Raw genomic sequence first — 19,056 nt, forward strand, 5'->3', positions numbered from 1 at the left:
CGTTGATGTGGCCACCCCTGCTGGACGTCCGACTCCCGACTGTGGCAGGGATGCCTCCTCCACCAGCCTGGCCGCACCGTCAGAGGCAGCTCCACAGGGCACCCAGGTGACTGATGGGTGGGAAGATGGCACAGAGGACGACTGGCACGTAGGGGGTTCAGTTGAGGAGGGGGTCGTAGCAAGCCCCATCAAACGGAGGAATCCGGCCTGGGTGACCTGTCCCAGCAGGCTGACGTGGTCAACGAGCCATTCGAGATGACATGCAGTCTCCTCATGAAAAGACTGCAGGTCACCTCGCATGGCCCGTTGACGCAACGCCACACCAGTCAGGAGAGGCTCAACCCGGACCCGGAAAGCCACGTCTAAAGGCAGAGGAAGGCCAGTTGTTGTTTGCTCATCCCCTGCCTGAAAACGGGTCTGGACGTAGGCATCCCTGCTGGTGCATGATAATGCAGGGACAGGATCAGGGACAGGATTGCACACAGGCACCTCTGCGGCGGCCTGTGCTGCCTCCTGTCCCTGGTCCTGCACTGCACCACTAGCACCAGTGGGATCCCCACCTTCAGACCCCGTCTCTGTTGCTTGCACGGCCTCCTCCTCCACCAAACAACCCACAAACCTGGATGACTCCGTGCCATCTTCCCCCGTTGGGCCCTGTGGAGTCCCAGCTGCCCCTTCTGCTGCCGCGGAGTCCAACTCCAACCTCCGCCTCTTGGACCTCCCCCCGGCAGCTGCGGCCTGGGACGCGGCACCGGACTCCTCACTCCCCGACGAGATGACAACATGGGAGGGGAGCTGGGCCTTGCGTCTCCGGCTGGCAGTGGGATCCCCGCCGCTGTGCTCCACAGCACCTTCTCCGCCCTCTTCATCAGTTGACGCTGCAGACAGGGAGAAATAGAACACAGGCATCAGGGCACTGTACAATGGACACATACACACATGACAGTTGTACATGAGTGGCATTGGCAAACCTCAGACATGCCATCACAATCCCCAACACACATGTCATATCAACTCGCACACATGAGCCATACCACAAACATATCGCAACTGCCAGCACCATCCATACACATACAACAGCATGAGCAGGCAAAGCTGAGCCAGACATCACATGCAACACAGGAAGTGCACCACACATGTACACACACCACCCCACTTGCATGCATGTGTACACCTCTGCCAAGTGTCGCAGTCCATGTCACATCTGCCAATCAGGCTTCCACATCCCGCTGTCACATGCATCCATGTTGCATCACTGTTGCACCCTTGTCAAATACACACAAATGCACATGTACACAGTGCTGATACATGCAGCTGAAAATAACATACATGCGTGACATCACGGACATGTCTACTTACATACACATTCATCCAAATATGTGTGCCCACACAACTCATTTGGCATGCAAGCCTACACACACAAGCACCATCCATGTCTCACACATTACAACCCTCGCATGTGTTAGCCCCACAGCCCTGTACACCCCCACCCATACTCGACCCCATACAAACAGATGTGCAACCTGCACACTACTGAAACATCACCACACGCACAGCTCACAATCAGGATGCATGTACACTTACCGCTCGACTCCAGACGGGTCTGCCCCTCAAGGACCTGGACGTGGAGCGCTGGGGATATGCGTTCCAGGACCCTCATCTGCTCTTCTGACAAGTGGCCCCGGCGCCCCTTGGCATCCGCTGCCTTCAAGAGGCGCCGGGCCTTGTTCAGGGTCCTGGACTTGAAGTCGCCCCAGCGCTTCTTGACATGTTGGAAGTCGCGGACTGCCACCCCCTCCGAGTTGATGGCAGTCACGATGTCAGTCAAGATCCGAGTCCGTCCTTCCTTGTCGGCGCGGGAACTTCCGAAGAGGGCATCACACTGCCCCAGGACTTGCTCCACCAGGACACCAACTTCGGTGGCACTGAAGCTGGTGCCCCTCTGCCTCTCTGGCTGGGGGTTGTCAGTGGTGCCAGATGTTGCAGTGCCCGACATGACAACCCCAGAGGCAGGAGTGGGTGGGCAACTGGGTCCTGGGGCTGGGCTGTGGTGCGATGGAATCCCAGTCGGGAGTCTTCGATTCCAGCAGGGGTGGTCACAGCAACAGCACCCCTGGCTGATGTGCAGGCAGCAAATGGCAGGGCACGTGGGCAGCAGGCAGTCAGGCAGCAGCAGATGGCAGGTGGGAGCGTGCTCGGGGCTCTGGGGGGCAGTAGTTCGGCCTTCTGGGCAGGAGCGTGGTCTTCCGTGTGCTTACGCGTGGCCAGCTTGATACGGAGTGATTTGGCACGTGAAAATTCGGCACGTCAGCGTGTAATTCGAGGAAAGGTCCTTAGCGCGTAAGCGCGTCTGCACGCATACGCAATTTCATTGGACATAAGGCCCCTCAAGCGCAAGCGCCCCTGTGACGTGACGCGCACAGGCGTGCATGGGCATTTCAGCGTGCGTGGAAAACTGCACGTCCGCGTGTAATACGAGGAAAGGGCCCATGCGCGTAAGTGACGTGACGTGCGCGTGCATTTCCCTCAGCACGGGTTAAAGGTGAGCGGGCCCAGCAGTTCGCTGTATGTGCTTTTCGTGGAGACCGACGTGTGTTGCTGCTGTTGTTTCGCGCGCCATCACAACTTCACGGCTATCAAGGACGTATTTCTTCTTTTGGAGGGGGTATTGGCTACGCGTGTTTTTCTGCATCGCGCTAGTCAGACGGTGAGTCGCACACGCTCTTTTTCCCACTGCGGGTGCCCCTGTGTATCGCACCCATTTTCGATGTCATAGTAGCCTGCGTGTCCCACGCGTACGTGTTATTCGCGTTACTGGGTGCCACCGCGTACTGCGGGAGGTTGAATCCACGCACATAGGCTGCAGGGTTGCGTGCACGGTTTTACTGCAGTTTTGGGGTGCCTGAGCGTTGCGTGACCCGTCACTACACCACCGGGGTCACATACAGCCTTGCAGGTGCAGGGGGGCTGTTAACATCTTGCTTCCCATCCCCTTCACCCCAATTGTCCAGGTCAATTGTGGTGTACACCTCCCATTGGCACCACTCCATCTGTGCCGGCACTACTACATCTGTGCCATGGTTGGGAGGCCACCAAAGGTGAGGGGCGCCTCAGCTGGGCGTCCTCCTCGTGGCAGGCGTGGTCGGGGACGTGGCCGTGGTGACCAGGGAGTAGGGGGACTCCAGGGTGTCCAGGGCGGCTACAGAGGGGGAAGAGGCAGGGGTGCGCCACTTGAGCACAATGTTGTGCCATGTGTCGGTGCAATCATGCCACCCCCCCCTGTGGTTCCGGGGGATGCAGCTTCTGCATCTGGCACTGGCGCCCGTGTGACCCGGCAGTCCGTTCCATCGACTGCCACGGGCCCAAGGGTAGTGGTAGCTGCACGTGCAGCTGTGGACACCGCCACCCAGGCTCGGGGTCTGCCAGCGCAGGCTGCGTTGGCACTTGAAGAGCCCTTGGTAGATCTCCAACAGGCCAGGGGGGAAACCATAGGGGCAGGCCGGGATGCTCAGACCAAGACACGTGTCCCTGGGGCAGTCATGTCATCTGCTGCCCCGAACAGCCGGGTGTTGGCAAGTGCAGGGGCAGATGCACCCAACAGCACCCCGGTTGTGAGTCTGCCAACCAGGACCGTTGCGGTCAATGACCCTGCCACAGCTCGTGTTGCTGCGCAGGGTCCATAAGTGGGCACCCAGCTGCCACTGACACAAGTCAGGCCTTTGGTCATCCCTCCACCTGCCACTCCCTTGGCTCAATCCACCGAACCCACTGGCCATACTGGTCAGGGCGGCATTAGCCATCCAGGGAGGATAGCTCAGCGGCAGCGTGCGCGTCTTGGAAGCAAGACGACACGAAACAACAACAGGTTCGATCCCCGGGTCCGCGCTTAGGAACCTCTGGGTTTTTAAGCACGTTATAAATACGTAACTAAGACAAAAAAAACAACACAATTACACAACTAAGAAAAACAAACAATTCCTGTAACAGCGCCTCGATGCCTGTGGGCTGTGTGAGCGCTTTATAAATGTTAAATAAATTAAAATTAAATTAAATTAAAATTAAAGGGTCTGCGCCACAGTCCAAGAGGAGGAAGGTTGCACCTGCAGCACAGGCTGGGACCCCACACACAGCCACGACCTCCTGCACGTTGAGGAAGAAGCCTTTCTGCAAGCAGGAACTGGACTTCCTCGTGGACTACGTGCAGGGCCACAGCCGTGACATGCTAGTGGGTGCCAATAGTCAGACTACGGCTGCCCAACGTGACACCCACTGGAAGCATGTTGCGGAACATGTCAGTTCATTCGGCCATGAGGTGCGCACGGCGCAAGAGTGCAAAAAGCGTTGGAATTACATCAAACGCAGCACTAAGGCTAAGCGTGCCTCTAATTACAACTTGACTCTGGTGACTGGCGGTGGGCCTGCACCAGAGGAGGAAGAACTCACTCCGCATGAGGCACTCGTTGCAGAGTTCATACCTCCTGAATTGGTCAAAGGAGTGGGAGAGATGCTGGACTTTGATGCACAGTCCAGTGAGTGTTGATGCGTGTTTGTTGTGGATGTGTGTGTTTCACTTGTGGGATGTGTTGTGCATGATTGCCGCTACATTTGACGTGTACATGGTTCTGATGTGTAAGTAATGCAATGCTTCCGTCATGCATGTCTCCTCTGCCTGCATGCGGGGACTCCATGTAGGCATGCTCCCTTGCCCCTCCTCCGCCACTCTGCATCCCAGTTCCACCTTTGCACTGGTGTTCTTCAATCTTGCCAATGTGTACTTTCTTGTTCATGCGTCCTGTGTAGATGCTAACTTCCAGCGTAGAATCTGCCAAACATATGCCGTGTGGTACAGCCTTAGTGCTTGATGCAGGGTATCTCACTTGTACTGTGCATAGGTCAGATCTCCCGCAGGGACATGAGTGCCCATTCATGCTCCATGTGCATTGCACGCATGCCCCTATGTGTCCTTGACTGGATGATCACTGTAATACAAGTCCTTGGTTACATACATTGCCTGCCATCTCATCAGCCTTCCCATGTCAACTGTGGCTCAGTCCTGCGCTGCACACATGTTTAGGGTCTGACAATCTGTGTGGCTCACAGGCCTCAGCCTGTTCAATGGCCAATGACTCTGTCCAACTGTTGTTGTGTCTTCTTCACACATGGGCGGAATCCAGAGTTTTCATCATGTGTCCTGCTTACTGTCCCTGCATCATTTGCAGTGTTGTCACTTGAATCACATTCAGCTGTTGATGTCAGTAAACACTGCCTGTCAATACACAGGTGTATGGTCAGCCTTTTGATACCATGCTAGGCATCCCTGCTTTGGTACTGGGGTGGAGGGGTGCTTGGCTTCTAGATATGGTACACATTGAATGCACAATGCACGTGATGTCTGAATTTGACATTGCACTGCCTTCACATTTCCTGGCACACACCATGGAGTCCTTGTACACGTAGGTAGTGTGTGGCGTACCCATTTTCTGCACTGCATAGACCCACTTCCATGGAAACTGCCACCTTTCAACAGGTCTGATCACAGAAGCAATTCAAAGTTGACCCAGCATGCATGGCAGGTTATATGTTGTGTGTCACATGTCTGCCTGATGCGTTTGCTGTCGGTGTGTGTGTGTGTGTGTTGTGTGCTTCTGACATGTGTAGGGACCTTTTTTCTCTCTATTTTTCAGGTGATGACGCAATGGAGGCGGTGGATGGTGTTGTCATGCCAGACACAGGGTTGGTACCGCTACATCAACCCGGCACTAGTGGGGGTCGTGGGGGGGTAGGCCACGAAAACCCCCAAGTGCTACAGTCCATCTTGTCTCTGGCTGCCTATGAGTCCAGCCTTGATGACGACTCTGACGTCCATGTTGAGTTGGATGAGCATCAAGCCCATGTGTCAGGGGTGAGTGATTCTGATGTGGACACTCCTCTGTCTGTGACACCTGCACTGAGGGATCAGACAGTCTTGGTTCCTCCGCCCGTGGCGGATCGGGACGCAGGGTCACCCTCCACACCAGTCACTGATGTGCCTGGGACATCACGTCGACGGGGGCATGTAGTCGTGCAGCCGCGGGCGGTGCCAACACAGCGAGGACCCCCGGTCCTTGGGTCCCGCAGGGGTCAAGCCCGGCAACGTGGTCACCGCGCGCAACCGCAGTATACTGAGTGGGAGCAAGACATGACTGCCAATTCAGAACGGCAGGGGGCAGCAATGGAGAACATCGCTGAGAGCATGGAGCATGTGGCCTGATCTGTGCTCCCCCCTGCTAGGCAGGTGCTTCTCCAGCAGCAGGCGGCACGGTCCACGGCCCGCTCGCTCAGGCTGGGCATGGCGGCCTCAGACAGGGCACGCCAGGCTGAAATGTCGTCTGTGCGTCAAGCAATTGCTGCTCACGCAGAGGCGCACATGGATGCCCTGAGCGAGGAGTATGCTTCCCTCAGATCCACTCTGGGTGTCCTTATGATGTCCCAGAGGCAGCAGGCAGAGGAGAGGTTTGCACAGCTTGAGCGTACCATCTCGGCTGAGCTACAGGCTTGCCGGGAGGTGCAGCGGTTGTCCAGCCAGGCCTTGCAGGAGGAACTCCGTGTTACACGTGCTACCTTGCAAGAGGAAGCACGTGTATCACGTGAGGTTCTGCATGCAGACCTACGTCACATCGCCACACAGAACCAGGCTCACCCGTCCGGCAGACTTGCTGCCGATGAGGGGCAAGCTGCGGCTAGGCGTGGCCAGGCTACTGTGCCACGTCCTCCTTTACAGGATGAGCCAGACTCAGACGACCATCTATCTCCCACATAGGTCGGGCTGTGCAGGCGTTGAGCCCATGGAGGTTTTTTTTTTTGGCTCAGCATCATCGCACGTGGATGTTGAGCAGCACCCTGTACCTACCCCCTCCTCGGTGCCTCCCCTCCCCGCCGGGTCATATGTGGCCATTTTTGATTTTTCTTTTAGTTTAGTTAGTTAAGTTTCAGTTTGATAGTTAGTTTAATTAGGTAATGTAGGTTTTCCATAGTTAGTGTAATTAGTTAATAGTTACTATAGTTTAAAATTGCCTGTCTATTGTGCTTTCATGTGACGGGGCGGTGCTCTGTGGCCTTTGAAGACATCCACTGTCTGTTCCAGCTGGGCCCTTCAGGCTTGTCTTGTGTATGTGTTTGCTGCTTGGGGTCCTTGACTCACATATGCCACTCCTGCCTCCCTTATCCATGGGCTCGCAAGGATGGTTCGGTGTCACAAAATTTTACACAAGGGCCTTGGACTGTCATATCTGTGGCATGTCTGGTGCTGTGTGACTTGTGTTTACACCCCTAGTGGGGATGATTTTGGTGTTATTGTCCACTGTTCAGCTTTTGCTAGATGGGGTGTTCCATGATTAATGTGTATATTCATTGCTATGCATTGTGTAGTATGTTTCTTATCTTTACTGTACACGTGCTTGTTGCAATTCATGCTGTAGATAGTGTTACACACTTTGGATGTGAAAGACGGACTGATGGTGTGATTTATGCTGTGACTCTCTGACATGGTCAAGTAATGAGATGCCTGAAGAGACACACACAGATGATTTTTAAGCATTAATCATGTGTTTCATGCCCTTTCTGCAGGGGGATGAGCCTCCAGAGCACCTTAGCCAGCAGACATGGCCCATTGGACGACGGAATTCTGGACACGTTTGTTGGTGCCCACATGCACATGAGTGCACAAGCAGTGGCACAGGGATTGCAGACCTACATCCTAGAACTGCTGACGTTTTCCAAGTAACTCCCGGCAAGGTGAGCAGCACAGGGGGGCCACAACACAGCAAAGCTTGCACCAGGCGAGTTGCACATGCAGGCTTAGTCACAGCACTGAGGGTGAGCTTGGACGAATATTGGTGTTGAAGCACACAATGCAGCTCAGATGTGTTGGTGGACTGATGGCTGTTGATTGTAAGGTTGTCTGGGACACCTGCAGGGGCAGTGGCACATGCCCTCCGGTACACCAAGGTCCATTGAGGCACTTGTATCAACCATGTAGCCTTCCGAGACATGGAAAGGGGCAGCTCACAGGGACATACAGCAAGGGGCATACTCGGGTGCAGTGCATTTCATTTCCATGAACTTTATGATAAATGCACTGGCAACTTTGTTTCGGTCATGGTGGTACGCAACTTGCTCTGAAGTCATGGCTTGCTATATGGGTCTGTCTGCTTACCCAGGGAACATTGCATGTTGTGTGAATTGTGACACATTGGTGTTCCATTTGCCACACACCCACCGGCGGCTGACTTACTGCATTGACTGTGTATGACCCGTCACAGGGGTAATGTTATATATTGGTACGAAGCATCTACACCAGATTGTCTGTTTGTAGAGTAGTTTGTTGCTATGGGGCATGTTTGGTGGTGTGTTTTTGTGTAATTGGCACGTACAGGTTCTTGACTGTGGCTCTCTTTGCAGCATTGCAGTGCTCCTGTAACCGGACCTGAGAGTGCGCAGGCAGGAGGCCAGCACTCAAAACCAAAGCTAAGTGTCTTGTTGTTTTTCTTTCAAACTGCTCTGCATAGGCTTGCTGGGGGGTGCACTAATGCATGGATGTATGTGTGATTCAATTTGGTATGTTTTTTTCCCCCTAATCACCCGGAATCCTATGCAATTTTGAACCCTGTACCCTCTACCCGGTGTTCCTGCTTCCCGTACCTATCCAAGCAACGTTCCCTAACCCTCTTTCCCCGCTGGGGTTGCGGATGCCTGTGTAAGCCCCGAACTTGCAGGCGCCAAAACCCTAGAGGGGGTGGTTGGTTCGTACCACTCCTAAGCCTGGACTACAGAAGGCCATGACAATGATGTCCAAGTTTGTTTGGATTGTGTATGTGGTCATGCAGGTAGTACATTTTCGTGCATTCCCTACTTTCATGTGTCATTCCTCCTCCCCTCTCCTGCCACTCATTCCAGTTATCCAGTGTGCCAACACCTGTCCCGACTGCATATCCCTGAACCTCCTTCCCCACCAGGGTCTCAGGGGCCTGTGTGAGTTTGACCTTGCAGGCACCTGGGACACGGTGGGGGTGGTTGTTTCGTGACACTCCCGTGCCTGTACACGGGACCTGTGACAATACACATCCGTTCATGATGCATCATCCTATGTTATGTACCACACATGGTTCACATCCTGTTGTGACATTGTTTTACTGTGCTACCTTGGTTGTTGCATCATTGTGGTAGTACTTGGCCTTTGTGAGGTACTGCTACGTCAAGTCATCTACTGGAGGGTGTTCGGGTTCGTTTTTATGCCTTGGATTTTGTGATTTTGGAAATGAGTGTGGATTCTGAGGGTGCAGGCATCTTTTTACACACAAGGTGGGAGATGGTGACGAAGGGTAAAGGTGATCCTGTGGCCAGGTGGAATTGAGGGTTGAAGGCTCCATGACCCAGGTGCAGTTGTTCAGTGGGTCATGGTCATTTGTGAGGGAGGGGGGGTTGTTGTTGGTAGTTGCCTTGCCCTGCAGTGTGATGGGAACTCTGACATTGTAATGGTGGTATCCGATGTACATGTTGTGTTCTGCGGATCAATGCCTGTTCATGTGTTGTGGTTAGCTTTCAGGTGCGAGGGGATAGTTGTGGTTTGACATGCTGGGGTGTACACATGGTGAATGTTCTCATGTGATGTGTAGAGAACACTGATGGTCACTTGAGTGCACATGCATATGTTGAGTGCATGTCCTTGCAGACCCACACACTTGCACTCTGATGCACTACATGTACTCCCACCCTTGCATATCCACGTGTACACTGTTTGCCTTCTGGTGGCCACTGTGTCCCTGCAGCACATGTTCTGTGAACAATTATGGATCCTGTACATGCTTAATTTGCTTTTTGATGTGGTCTGTCGCTTAGATGTGATGCTCAGGGTGTGCATCACACACAATGGCTGTTCACTGTGCTGTGCGCTGAGCAGTGTGTTGCAGGAGTAGGACACAGCACACAGAAGCTGCAGTGTTGATTTTGCAATGCACAATGTGCATGTAGACAGGCATTCATTGTTATGTTACGTCTACAACTCTTGTAATGCATTTGGGAATGACTTATTTTGGGTGGGAGGTTGTTGGTCTGTCATTTCATCTGATTCCTGGTCAGGCATCATTGTCTGATGCCACTGTACATTTTGGACATGGCAATGTGTACCTTATTGTTGCTGTGTTGGTGTATGGGTATTGCTTGCCATGTCATGTTGTGGTTTGGGAGGGTTTGAGTGACATAACAGTGATGGCCATGGCCTGTTGTGCAGGTGTGTGTGATGCACACCTTGCATGTCAGGGTCATCTGCTTCTCAGAGCAACTAGCTGGGGGTAGATCTCTCTCCGTGGCAGGGCCCTCCCTCTGGAACAGCCTTCCTGTCTCACTTGAACTTGAGGGGAACCATCTCCGGTTCGGGAAGCACCTCAAGACCTTCCTCTTTGCTTCTGCTTTCTCTCTGCCTCTCCCTTGCGGAATTCTTCACTGGAACTGCACTGGATCTGCAACTGGGCCACTCTCACCGACCTCCGTCCCTGGCCCAGCCACTCTCCACTTGCACTGGCTCCCTGGCAACCCCTGCACTGCGGTACTGTCTCTCTATCCCTACAGCCCCCCCTTCCCAGCACTTGTCTGCACTTACCTTTGCAGTTGCCACCAGCTGACCTGCGTATTTGTTTTTTGGTCTACTTCCCCTGTACTGCACTCCCCCCTCCCCTTCCCCTTGCACTTTTCCCTTCCCCCTACCCCTGCACTTGCACAATCTGAATGACACCTGGCCTAGTTGTACCGTTGTCTGTCTTCCTTTGTTCCCCCCTCCCTGCCTCATCGCACCTTGAAATACTTGTGTATAGGTCATATCATGTCATATGTCATATGTGTGCCTTTTGGTCACACAGGATAGCTTGTGTTTAAGTAGCTAGGGATGCAGACGATGTGGCACTTCCATGGCAACATTCTCAGGGTGGTAGGGTTGTGACAGTTGACTGTCTCTTTGTCATCATCGCTTGTCACCTGGTATGTGCCAGGCCTGTGTGCACTCCGCAGGGGTGGGAGTTTAGGTGAAAAATGTGGCCACAAGCTGGGTCCGGGCTTCCTCGCCACGTGCCCTGTCCCCTCCCATGGGCAGCGCCTGTGCCTGTGGTTGGGGATGTGGGGGCACCACCATGTCCACCGGTACGCCCTGCCGTGTTGCAACATTGTGCAGGACACATGCTGCCACAATGATCCTGCACACTACTGGTGGTGCATAGAGTAGTTGCCCGCCAGAGCGGTCAAGGGAGCGGAAACGTGACTTGAGCACTCCGAATGTGCGCTCCACTATGGCCCTGGTTGCAATATGGGCGGCGTTGTATCTTACCTGGGGTGGGGTGGTGGGGTTCCGGATTGGCGTCATCATGTGGTTGCTCAGAGGGTAGGCACTGTCCCCTGGGGAGGTGATAATAGTTGAGATTGTTAGGGTTTGGGTATTTGTCTGTGTGTGACTTGCATGCATGTGCAAGGGCATTTGTACTCACCTAGGAGCCATGTGTCGCCATGCTGCCCAGCTTCCAGGGCCCGGCTCAGGGCGGACATTCTGTATATGAAACTGTCATGGGTGGAGCCAGGGTAGTTTGCATAGACAGAGGTGATGATTCCCTTTGCATCGCATACCACCTGTACATTGATGGAATGCCAGTGCTTGCGGTTTCGGTAGATGTGCTCAGTGGCCCTAGGTGGACGTAGGACCACATGGGTGCAATCTATGGCACCGAGCACTTTGGGGAAGTGTGCCACCCTGAAAAAATCCAGGACAACGGCCTGCCTTTCTGCGGGTGTTCTGTGCATGTATATGTGCCTGCGGACTGAGGGGCGCGCTGTCATGATTGCCAGTACCTGGTGTAGGCAGCGTGACTGCGTGGCCTGTGAGACCCCCCCCACTATGGCAGTAGTCCGCTGAAATGACCCAGTGGCCAAAAAATGCAGGACATTGAGCACCTTCTCCAAGGGGCTCAATGCTTGGGAGCAAAGGGTGGGGGATGTAAGGTCATCTTCCCACTCCCTGACCAGGTCTAGGATGATGTGGGGTGGAAACCTATACCTGCCATAGACCTGGTCGTCAGGCATCCCAAAAAGGCTTGTCCGTGGTGCGAAAATGCGTGCCCTGGCTATTCTCCTCCTCCTGCGGTGTCCCACGATCAGTGCTGCGACAAATGTGGCATTCATCGTAGCTGTATATACGTGTTTGTTGTTTGCGCGCACTTTTGTACTGTGCGCGGGGACGCTTCCGCCTGCCTTCGTGTGGCCGACGCGTTGACGCCTGTGTGCGTCTTTTGCCGTGCGCGGGTTTCCCGTATTCGGATCCATGAATACGGGTTGTTCGCGTGCGTGTGGGCGTTCCGTGTAGTTCCCTGCAGTACTTCCCCAGTTACGCCTTCTTTTTCACGCGTTGTTCCCCATTCCGCGTGTTACGCCCACTGTTCCGCCCACTTTGGTTGTGTGCGCCACGCTATGTGCGCTTTTGCTGTGTGCGTAGCGCACGCCGTGTATGCCTGTGTGCGCCATGGCTGGGTTGGGCGCGTGGACAGCGGGAAACACGCGCAGCGTCTTCCTTGAATCGCACGCGTGCGCTGCGTTTCTCACACTTGCGCTCCCTTGCGCCTGCTTGCGCGTGGATTTTCGGCACACGTTTGTTCCATGAATCGGCCCCATGGTGTCAATAACCTTCCTACATGAACCCCTGCCCACATTCCCCAGATGAGGTCTTGACTACATACCAAAACTCACCGATTCACAGAGGTGTTTGTGAATTATAATACGGGTGTATGAAAGGGATGAAGCTTATAACATTGATGCAGCAAGAATGACCTTGGTCCATTGCAAAATACTGTGTGCCTTGACGACTTAATGAAAGGGCTTGATAGAGCCCCACCTAATGCTAACTAATGATTGCTGCTAGTGTACAAAGGAAGGTGGAAAAGCATTGCTAAGAGTACTTGCGTGTAAAATAGTGAAACTTGTTTAAAATGGCACAACCGAAAACGCAAATGCACGATTGTATACAAACGTATTGCTTCTATGCTCCTGAGTACGTGATCCAACCTGATGCTACCTCACGTGTTATCTATCTATTGCCTATGAATTACCAATATGCATCTGACTAATGTTATGTAGTATATGTGTCACTGCCAAACTTTTACAGCTATGTATGAGAAGCGAACAAATGTATAAACAATAGAAACTTGTAATTACCTTAATGCTACTAACTTTATTAACTGTTCCCTCGTATGACAGAGTGTACAACCCAGACACAGAGAATCGCGTAAAGCCACAAGGCCATCAACCCCTCCTCCCGCCAAGGCCCGCCAGGGCTTGCTGGTGCACGAGCAGCTCGACCTCACCTCCCCTTCTCCTGCTGGACCCACTTCAGGAATTCACCTCCCCCCTGTCCAAGGCCGTCATAGTCGGCCAAATGAATTATTTACAACCTGGTCCTAAACCCCACCTCATCAAGTGGCCATAGGTGTACCCTCCCTGATCCATTAGTACTCTGGTTCACCCCAAGTTAATTAGCCTTGGAGATAGGTATTCAACCCTGTACTAACATATCATAAGGTAATTCTTCACCACATCTAACAGAACAGAATAGAACAGAACAACAAGGCAGTTCATCTTGTGCCCTCACACCAGACACCCAGGCTTATGACACCTGGTTAACAGGTCAAAAGTAACAGTGCACTAATGTATTTGCGAAGCTTCACATTGAATGTTGTTTCTCCGGTCTCCTATTATTTCTTAGAGTAACATATTGTAGGATTGACAGGACAACTGGAATCGTCTGAAAGATGAGTGTTTATGTGTGTGTGTGTGTGGCCACAAGGGCAAAGTGTTAGTGCAGCCATCAATCATTGACACTGACCGCACCTAGCCTGGCAGCTCCACCCCGACGAGCCCAGCTGACCCATCCACCCCCCACGTTGGCACCACGCGGATGTCCACCAATCCTGGAGCGGCTCATCCCTACATCACCTATAGCTTAGTCGATGCCACCCAATCCCTGAGACTATGTGCCCCCTATAGCGTGTAGGATTTGTGACATGGTTTTGTAATAAATATGACTGTCTTTGCTATTGTCAGACAGAGCGCTCTCGGAGCTTGCAGAGTGTCATGATTCCTGCCCCTCATGTCCCCAGCCCTCCAAGATGTCAGGCTGGAGCCAGGCCATGATCACCTACATGGCCCTCAAAGGCCTCTCCATCCCTCCAAAGACCCACTTGGAGTCAGACTTGGCACTTGTGACACCAGACTCACTCACTCCCATAGGATAACATTCGGGATTGGACTTGTAGTGCATTGATGGGGACAAGATGGATGCCCCCACATATTTCGGTTCCCTGAACTGCATGTGCAGTCTAGTCTTTTGGGTGTGGTTCAGCCCAGAGACACCTGGGATACCCAGAGACTATTTAAGCCATGCCGAGGCTGAGAAACATGCTTTGTGTTTTCTGCACCTGCAGCGTGACACTCACCGTGTCCGGATCGGTCTCCAATAGGCCTGCATCTTTCTTCTGCGCTCAGCTCCTGCAAGAACAAGAACACCGTTAGGAACAGCCTTACCTTGCGGCGCTTCTGCCGATCATTCATTGCTCCTTCTGTTCTGCAGGCATCTTCGGCGGTGTCATTCCCATCCCGGCACGCCGCTTCCTAAGGAAAAGGGAAAAGAACAGAAAAAAGGCATTAGTAAGCATTCAGCAAATCTTCGCGTATTTTTAAAGACTGTACGAGCTTCAAACGCTTACCTGAATCCCAGCCACTCTGGGGAACTCTGTCTCTGGAACTTCTCATCCATCTGCAAGAGGGAAAAGACACTCCAGGTTAGCGTGGAAAAATCTAGAGGCGCTGCATACCGCGCTTACTCACCGCATTTCTTCTTCATAACCGGCACCCACGCTGAAAACGTTGCGGCACCTAAAAGACACAGAAAAATAACTCAGTTCAATACAAATACGAAAGAGTCGCATCACGCTCTCACTCACCTTCAGCGCTACTCATCTCAGCAGCACGTCGCCATCCCCGGACGCGGCCATCATCTAAGGAAGGAAAGGAACGAAGTTAGAGAACTGTTCAAAAGACTCATTATATTTACCTGTCGGACTCTTGCCAGTGAAGTAACTAGGCAGCAACGAGCCTGCATCAATCAACGCGCCCCTGCGCTGAAAGCAGGACGGAGAGCACACTTTCCAAGAAAACAAGGTGAGCTGTGGATCAAAGGGAAGGGTTGGACCCCGGGGAAGTAGGGGTTCAAGCACACAGAGACAATAGGGAGTTAAACTCTACCAATCCTATGTTTCAGGCCCAATCTCCTGTCGGGAAGACTCCAGGGAAGGGTTCGAGGTCGTAAGAGGTCAGAACAGGCTGAGTGACGTTGCCATGGATACCAGGTGGGCGTTACACAGAGTCCTTTGCATGCCCTTTATTGATTAGATAAAACCTTTTACATCACCCGCACTTGGTCTTGGTCTCATTCCCTCCTGGGGTGTGTCCTTTATTGCCTCTCATTGTGGGGAGGGTACTGCCTTTTGGGGATGCTTGCTTTTACATCCTGCCACCAAGCCCCCTGCGATCCTCTGGCACAATGGTCACAATACTCTAACTTGTGATGGACAGTGACCTTACACTCAAACCGCAGGATAAAGGCAGTGCAAGGAGTTTCTTTCTTCAACTCCAAACGAAATTGCTCATAGTGCCTCAGCTGACATCCATGTACAGAACCATGGCAATCATTGCCCTAACACTCGTAAGTCTAGATTCTGCCAACAGCCTCTACTTAGGGATCCCAAATGACTTACTGAACAGGCTGAAAAGAGTTCAGAAAATGGCATCTAGACTTCTTATGAGACCTAAAAGACGCAAACACATCACTCTAGTGCTCCAAACACTTCACTAGCACTTGATAAAATGAAAGATGTGCTTCAATACCCTATGCATACCCCACTGCGCCCCTCCACAGTAGGGCCCCAGAATCCACCACAAGCAAATTTGTCCAGTGCAACCCTCCAAGACTGGTCATATCTAGTAACATGGCGTTAGCAACAATGCCTAGCCAGAAATGCCACTGACGCTCTTCTTTCTCCCAACCAAACTCTGGAAGTCCATGCCCACATAAAGAAAGACATCCTGAACTTTTGAAAACAGTAGAAAACCAGATTATTCAATTGACACCAACTTGAAAACAGAATAACTGCAACCACTGAACTCCCACTATCAATAACATCGACCAGAGGGAACCTTCCATGCCTAGTCATATGAAGATGACAGAATGCCATACATATCTTGCTAGTAATGGACTATGGCTGAATTGACTCATTTGGGTCGGACTCAACTCGCCCTTTATCAAACCAATACTGTCACTAACATGTAGAAGACCTTTATAAAGTATGTCTGTCAATGAGTATGTCAATGAGTATGAGAGATCAGAATCTTTCGTGTCCATTTCCCCACACCCTTGTGGGTAAACGAGAATGGCCGGTGCCCTCACAAATAAAATCTACAACACAAATAAAATCTACAACCAAATAAGCAAACAACACCTATTTCAACTGAAATCAGCACAAAACTAGGTAGGTCAGAACATCAACTAACACGGCTCCACATAATGTAAAATCGAGGAAGGTGGAACCTCCTCTGCCAATGTGTTTAAGGAAATACCACAAAACAACACCCACTCATCATCAAATGACTTTGGGAGATCAGATGCATTCAGGTCGCTCTGCATCTGGCCTTTAAATTAAACTGGACCAAAACTGTCACGAGCATGCAGTGGACAAATGCACATTATTGACTTCCCTGCACTTCTTATCAAAAGAAACCTAGTCAACAGAAGCTACCACAAAATACTCAAGCAGAACAGGATGAACTATCCTCAACTCAACGGTTACCTCTCACCTCACCACTCCCCTTCCCCGTGTAACCTACTCTTCTCTGTTCACATTACACTATTTACGCAATCATCCACTGCACACAGCAGGAAGCTGCCTATATACACACGCCACTCTAAGGGAGCAACACCCCCACCCACCTCTCTAGCGCTATCACACTCCCACACCGGGAACCAACAAGGTCTTTGCAGCACTGATCCACTGATCAACCATGGGCCGTCTCTTCTGGATGCAACACACCCATATGTTCTCATTCTAGGCATACCCATGAAGAATGTCATTGACACTCTGGGTGTGGGGGTCTTCCAGGCTGCAGGAATCAACACTACAGGGTTTGCATCTGCCTTTCTCTCTATACCACTAACAATGCCACTCTCACTTTTTCTTTCACTGCCACGTGCAGGGTGGCTGCCAAGAGCGCTTTACCTTAGATTACATTTCATTACTTTGGCAGTGTTAAGCCTTCCATTCCCTTAGCTGAGTATCCTAGCCATGCCGGGATGTTGAATGGGAGACTTAAGACCCATTTAACCGACATGGCAGAGCATTTCGGTCATCCGTCTACAGGGCTGCAGACATATCAAGGTTTTTGATCATGAATCTACATCGTTATGATTAAGGTGATATGGTAAAACCTTGTGGAATTTTGAATACCCCATTTTGAAAATAGCATCTTTTGACTGTTTACCCTAATGCCATACTTTCTGTGTACCCTATGAGATCCCAACGTCATTAATATCTAGTACTTTGAAAATATGAGGTATTTAAAGTACCACCTTTTAGTGTTACTGTCCTACAGAAAAGATGCCCTATTTTTAGAAGCTGTTTGACTGTATGAGTAACCTAGTGGCATTATTTCTTATTGAAAACCAGGTAATATGTCTGCTCTCTAGTGCACACGCATATGCACACTTCCCACACCTGATCTAGTTATTATGTGATATTAAAGGCGTGTTATAGCTCTGTTGATTTGATTTTCTTTTCAGTTTCTCATTAAATGTTCTTCATCTTCACAGACATGAGGAAACCACCATTGCCTTTGTTTTAATCCTAGTTCCCAATGTTCCATTTGGCAGTACTCTGCTTCTGTGGAAAACCATTCCAAGAGTGCAATGTTGAAACGTCCACATTCTACGGTGATTTAATCAGTATAAAAGTAGCAAAAATAAGGAGGGCTTTTGATGGAACTAGACAATCGTGGATCCCTGCTGCTTTAAAATTCTCTGTCTACTAAAAATGTATTAGCTGCAGGAAAGAAGAAGTAACCTGCGTCTTTTCAACCCATTAACAGCTAAGGGCATCAGGAACTTGAAACGGTTGACAGTGCTGCAATTGTCCCACTTGCCGGCCATCGCAGAGGGCATGGACCGTATTGTGGAGTCGGTGACTTCTGAGCCTTGTAATCTTGAGGAGGCCACCTTAGTCAGCTGTTGTCTGTCGGGGACAGCCGTGAAAACTCTTGGTAAGCAACTGTTGCAGCAAGTGTTCCAGCAAAGTATAATGTGTTTTTTTTGTGTAAATCGCAAGGATTTCTGAGCTCCTTTCCTGAGGTTTAAACAATTGTAGGCGCCAAGGCCATCTCCATGTACACACCAACTGGGAATCAGATACGTGCCTGGAAAAGAACATCAGTGTTTCATTGGCACTCTTTTAGTGGCTGAAAAACAGGGGGTTGGTAAAGTACATGGGCATAATTTTAGGGGTGGACAAGGGTGTTTGCCCCCCAACTTTGGTGGCACACCAAATCATCACCATGCTCCCAGTTCTGGCCCACTGTGCAGCGCTGGCATGTTTGCGCCCTGCGCCTCGGCCCTCACACTGGCTGATCTGACTAAAGTGGTGGTGGGAGAGGGTGGGGGGTTTGCAGGCCAACAAAGACAGAACATCGAGACATCGGCACGTGAAACACAGGTATATTTTTATTTAAATTTGTGAAAGTGTGTGGGTGTGCGATTGTAATGTTTATGGGAATGGTGTGAATTGGTGTGTGTGGCGCATATGTGTGTTGTGTCTGTGAAAATGAATGAGAATGCCTTGTGTTTGTTTGTATGGTCTGAGTGTGCAGTCGATGTGTGGAGAATGAAGTGTGCAGATGTTATATTGTAGCTTCTGGGTCCGCGTGTGAGAGTCAGACGGCGATACACAG

The 19,056-nt window shown here is 51.5% G+C and overlaps 1 protein-coding gene across 1 annotated transcript in view; it reads left to right on the forward strand.

The window, feature by feature from the left end:
- Positions 1–19,056, forward strand: part of NLRC4 (NLR family CARD domain containing 4) — a 421,041-nt gene that overhangs the window by 237,274 nt on the left and 164,711 nt on the right. The window contains exon 6 of the mRNA XM_069607934.1: positions 18,202–18,372. Coding sequence (XP_069464035.1) covers positions 18,202–18,372 — 171 coding nt within the window. The remainder of the gene's footprint in view (positions 1–18,201; positions 18,373–19,056) is intronic.

The sequence above is a fragment of the Ambystoma mexicanum genome, chromosome 4q (assembly GCF_040938575.1).
Source record: "Ambystoma mexicanum isolate Mex_15411 chromosome 4q, UKY_AmexF1_1, whole genome shotgun sequence".
In the NCBI taxonomy this organism is placed as follows: Eukaryota; Metazoa; Chordata; class Amphibia; order Caudata; family Ambystomatidae; genus Ambystoma; species Ambystoma mexicanum.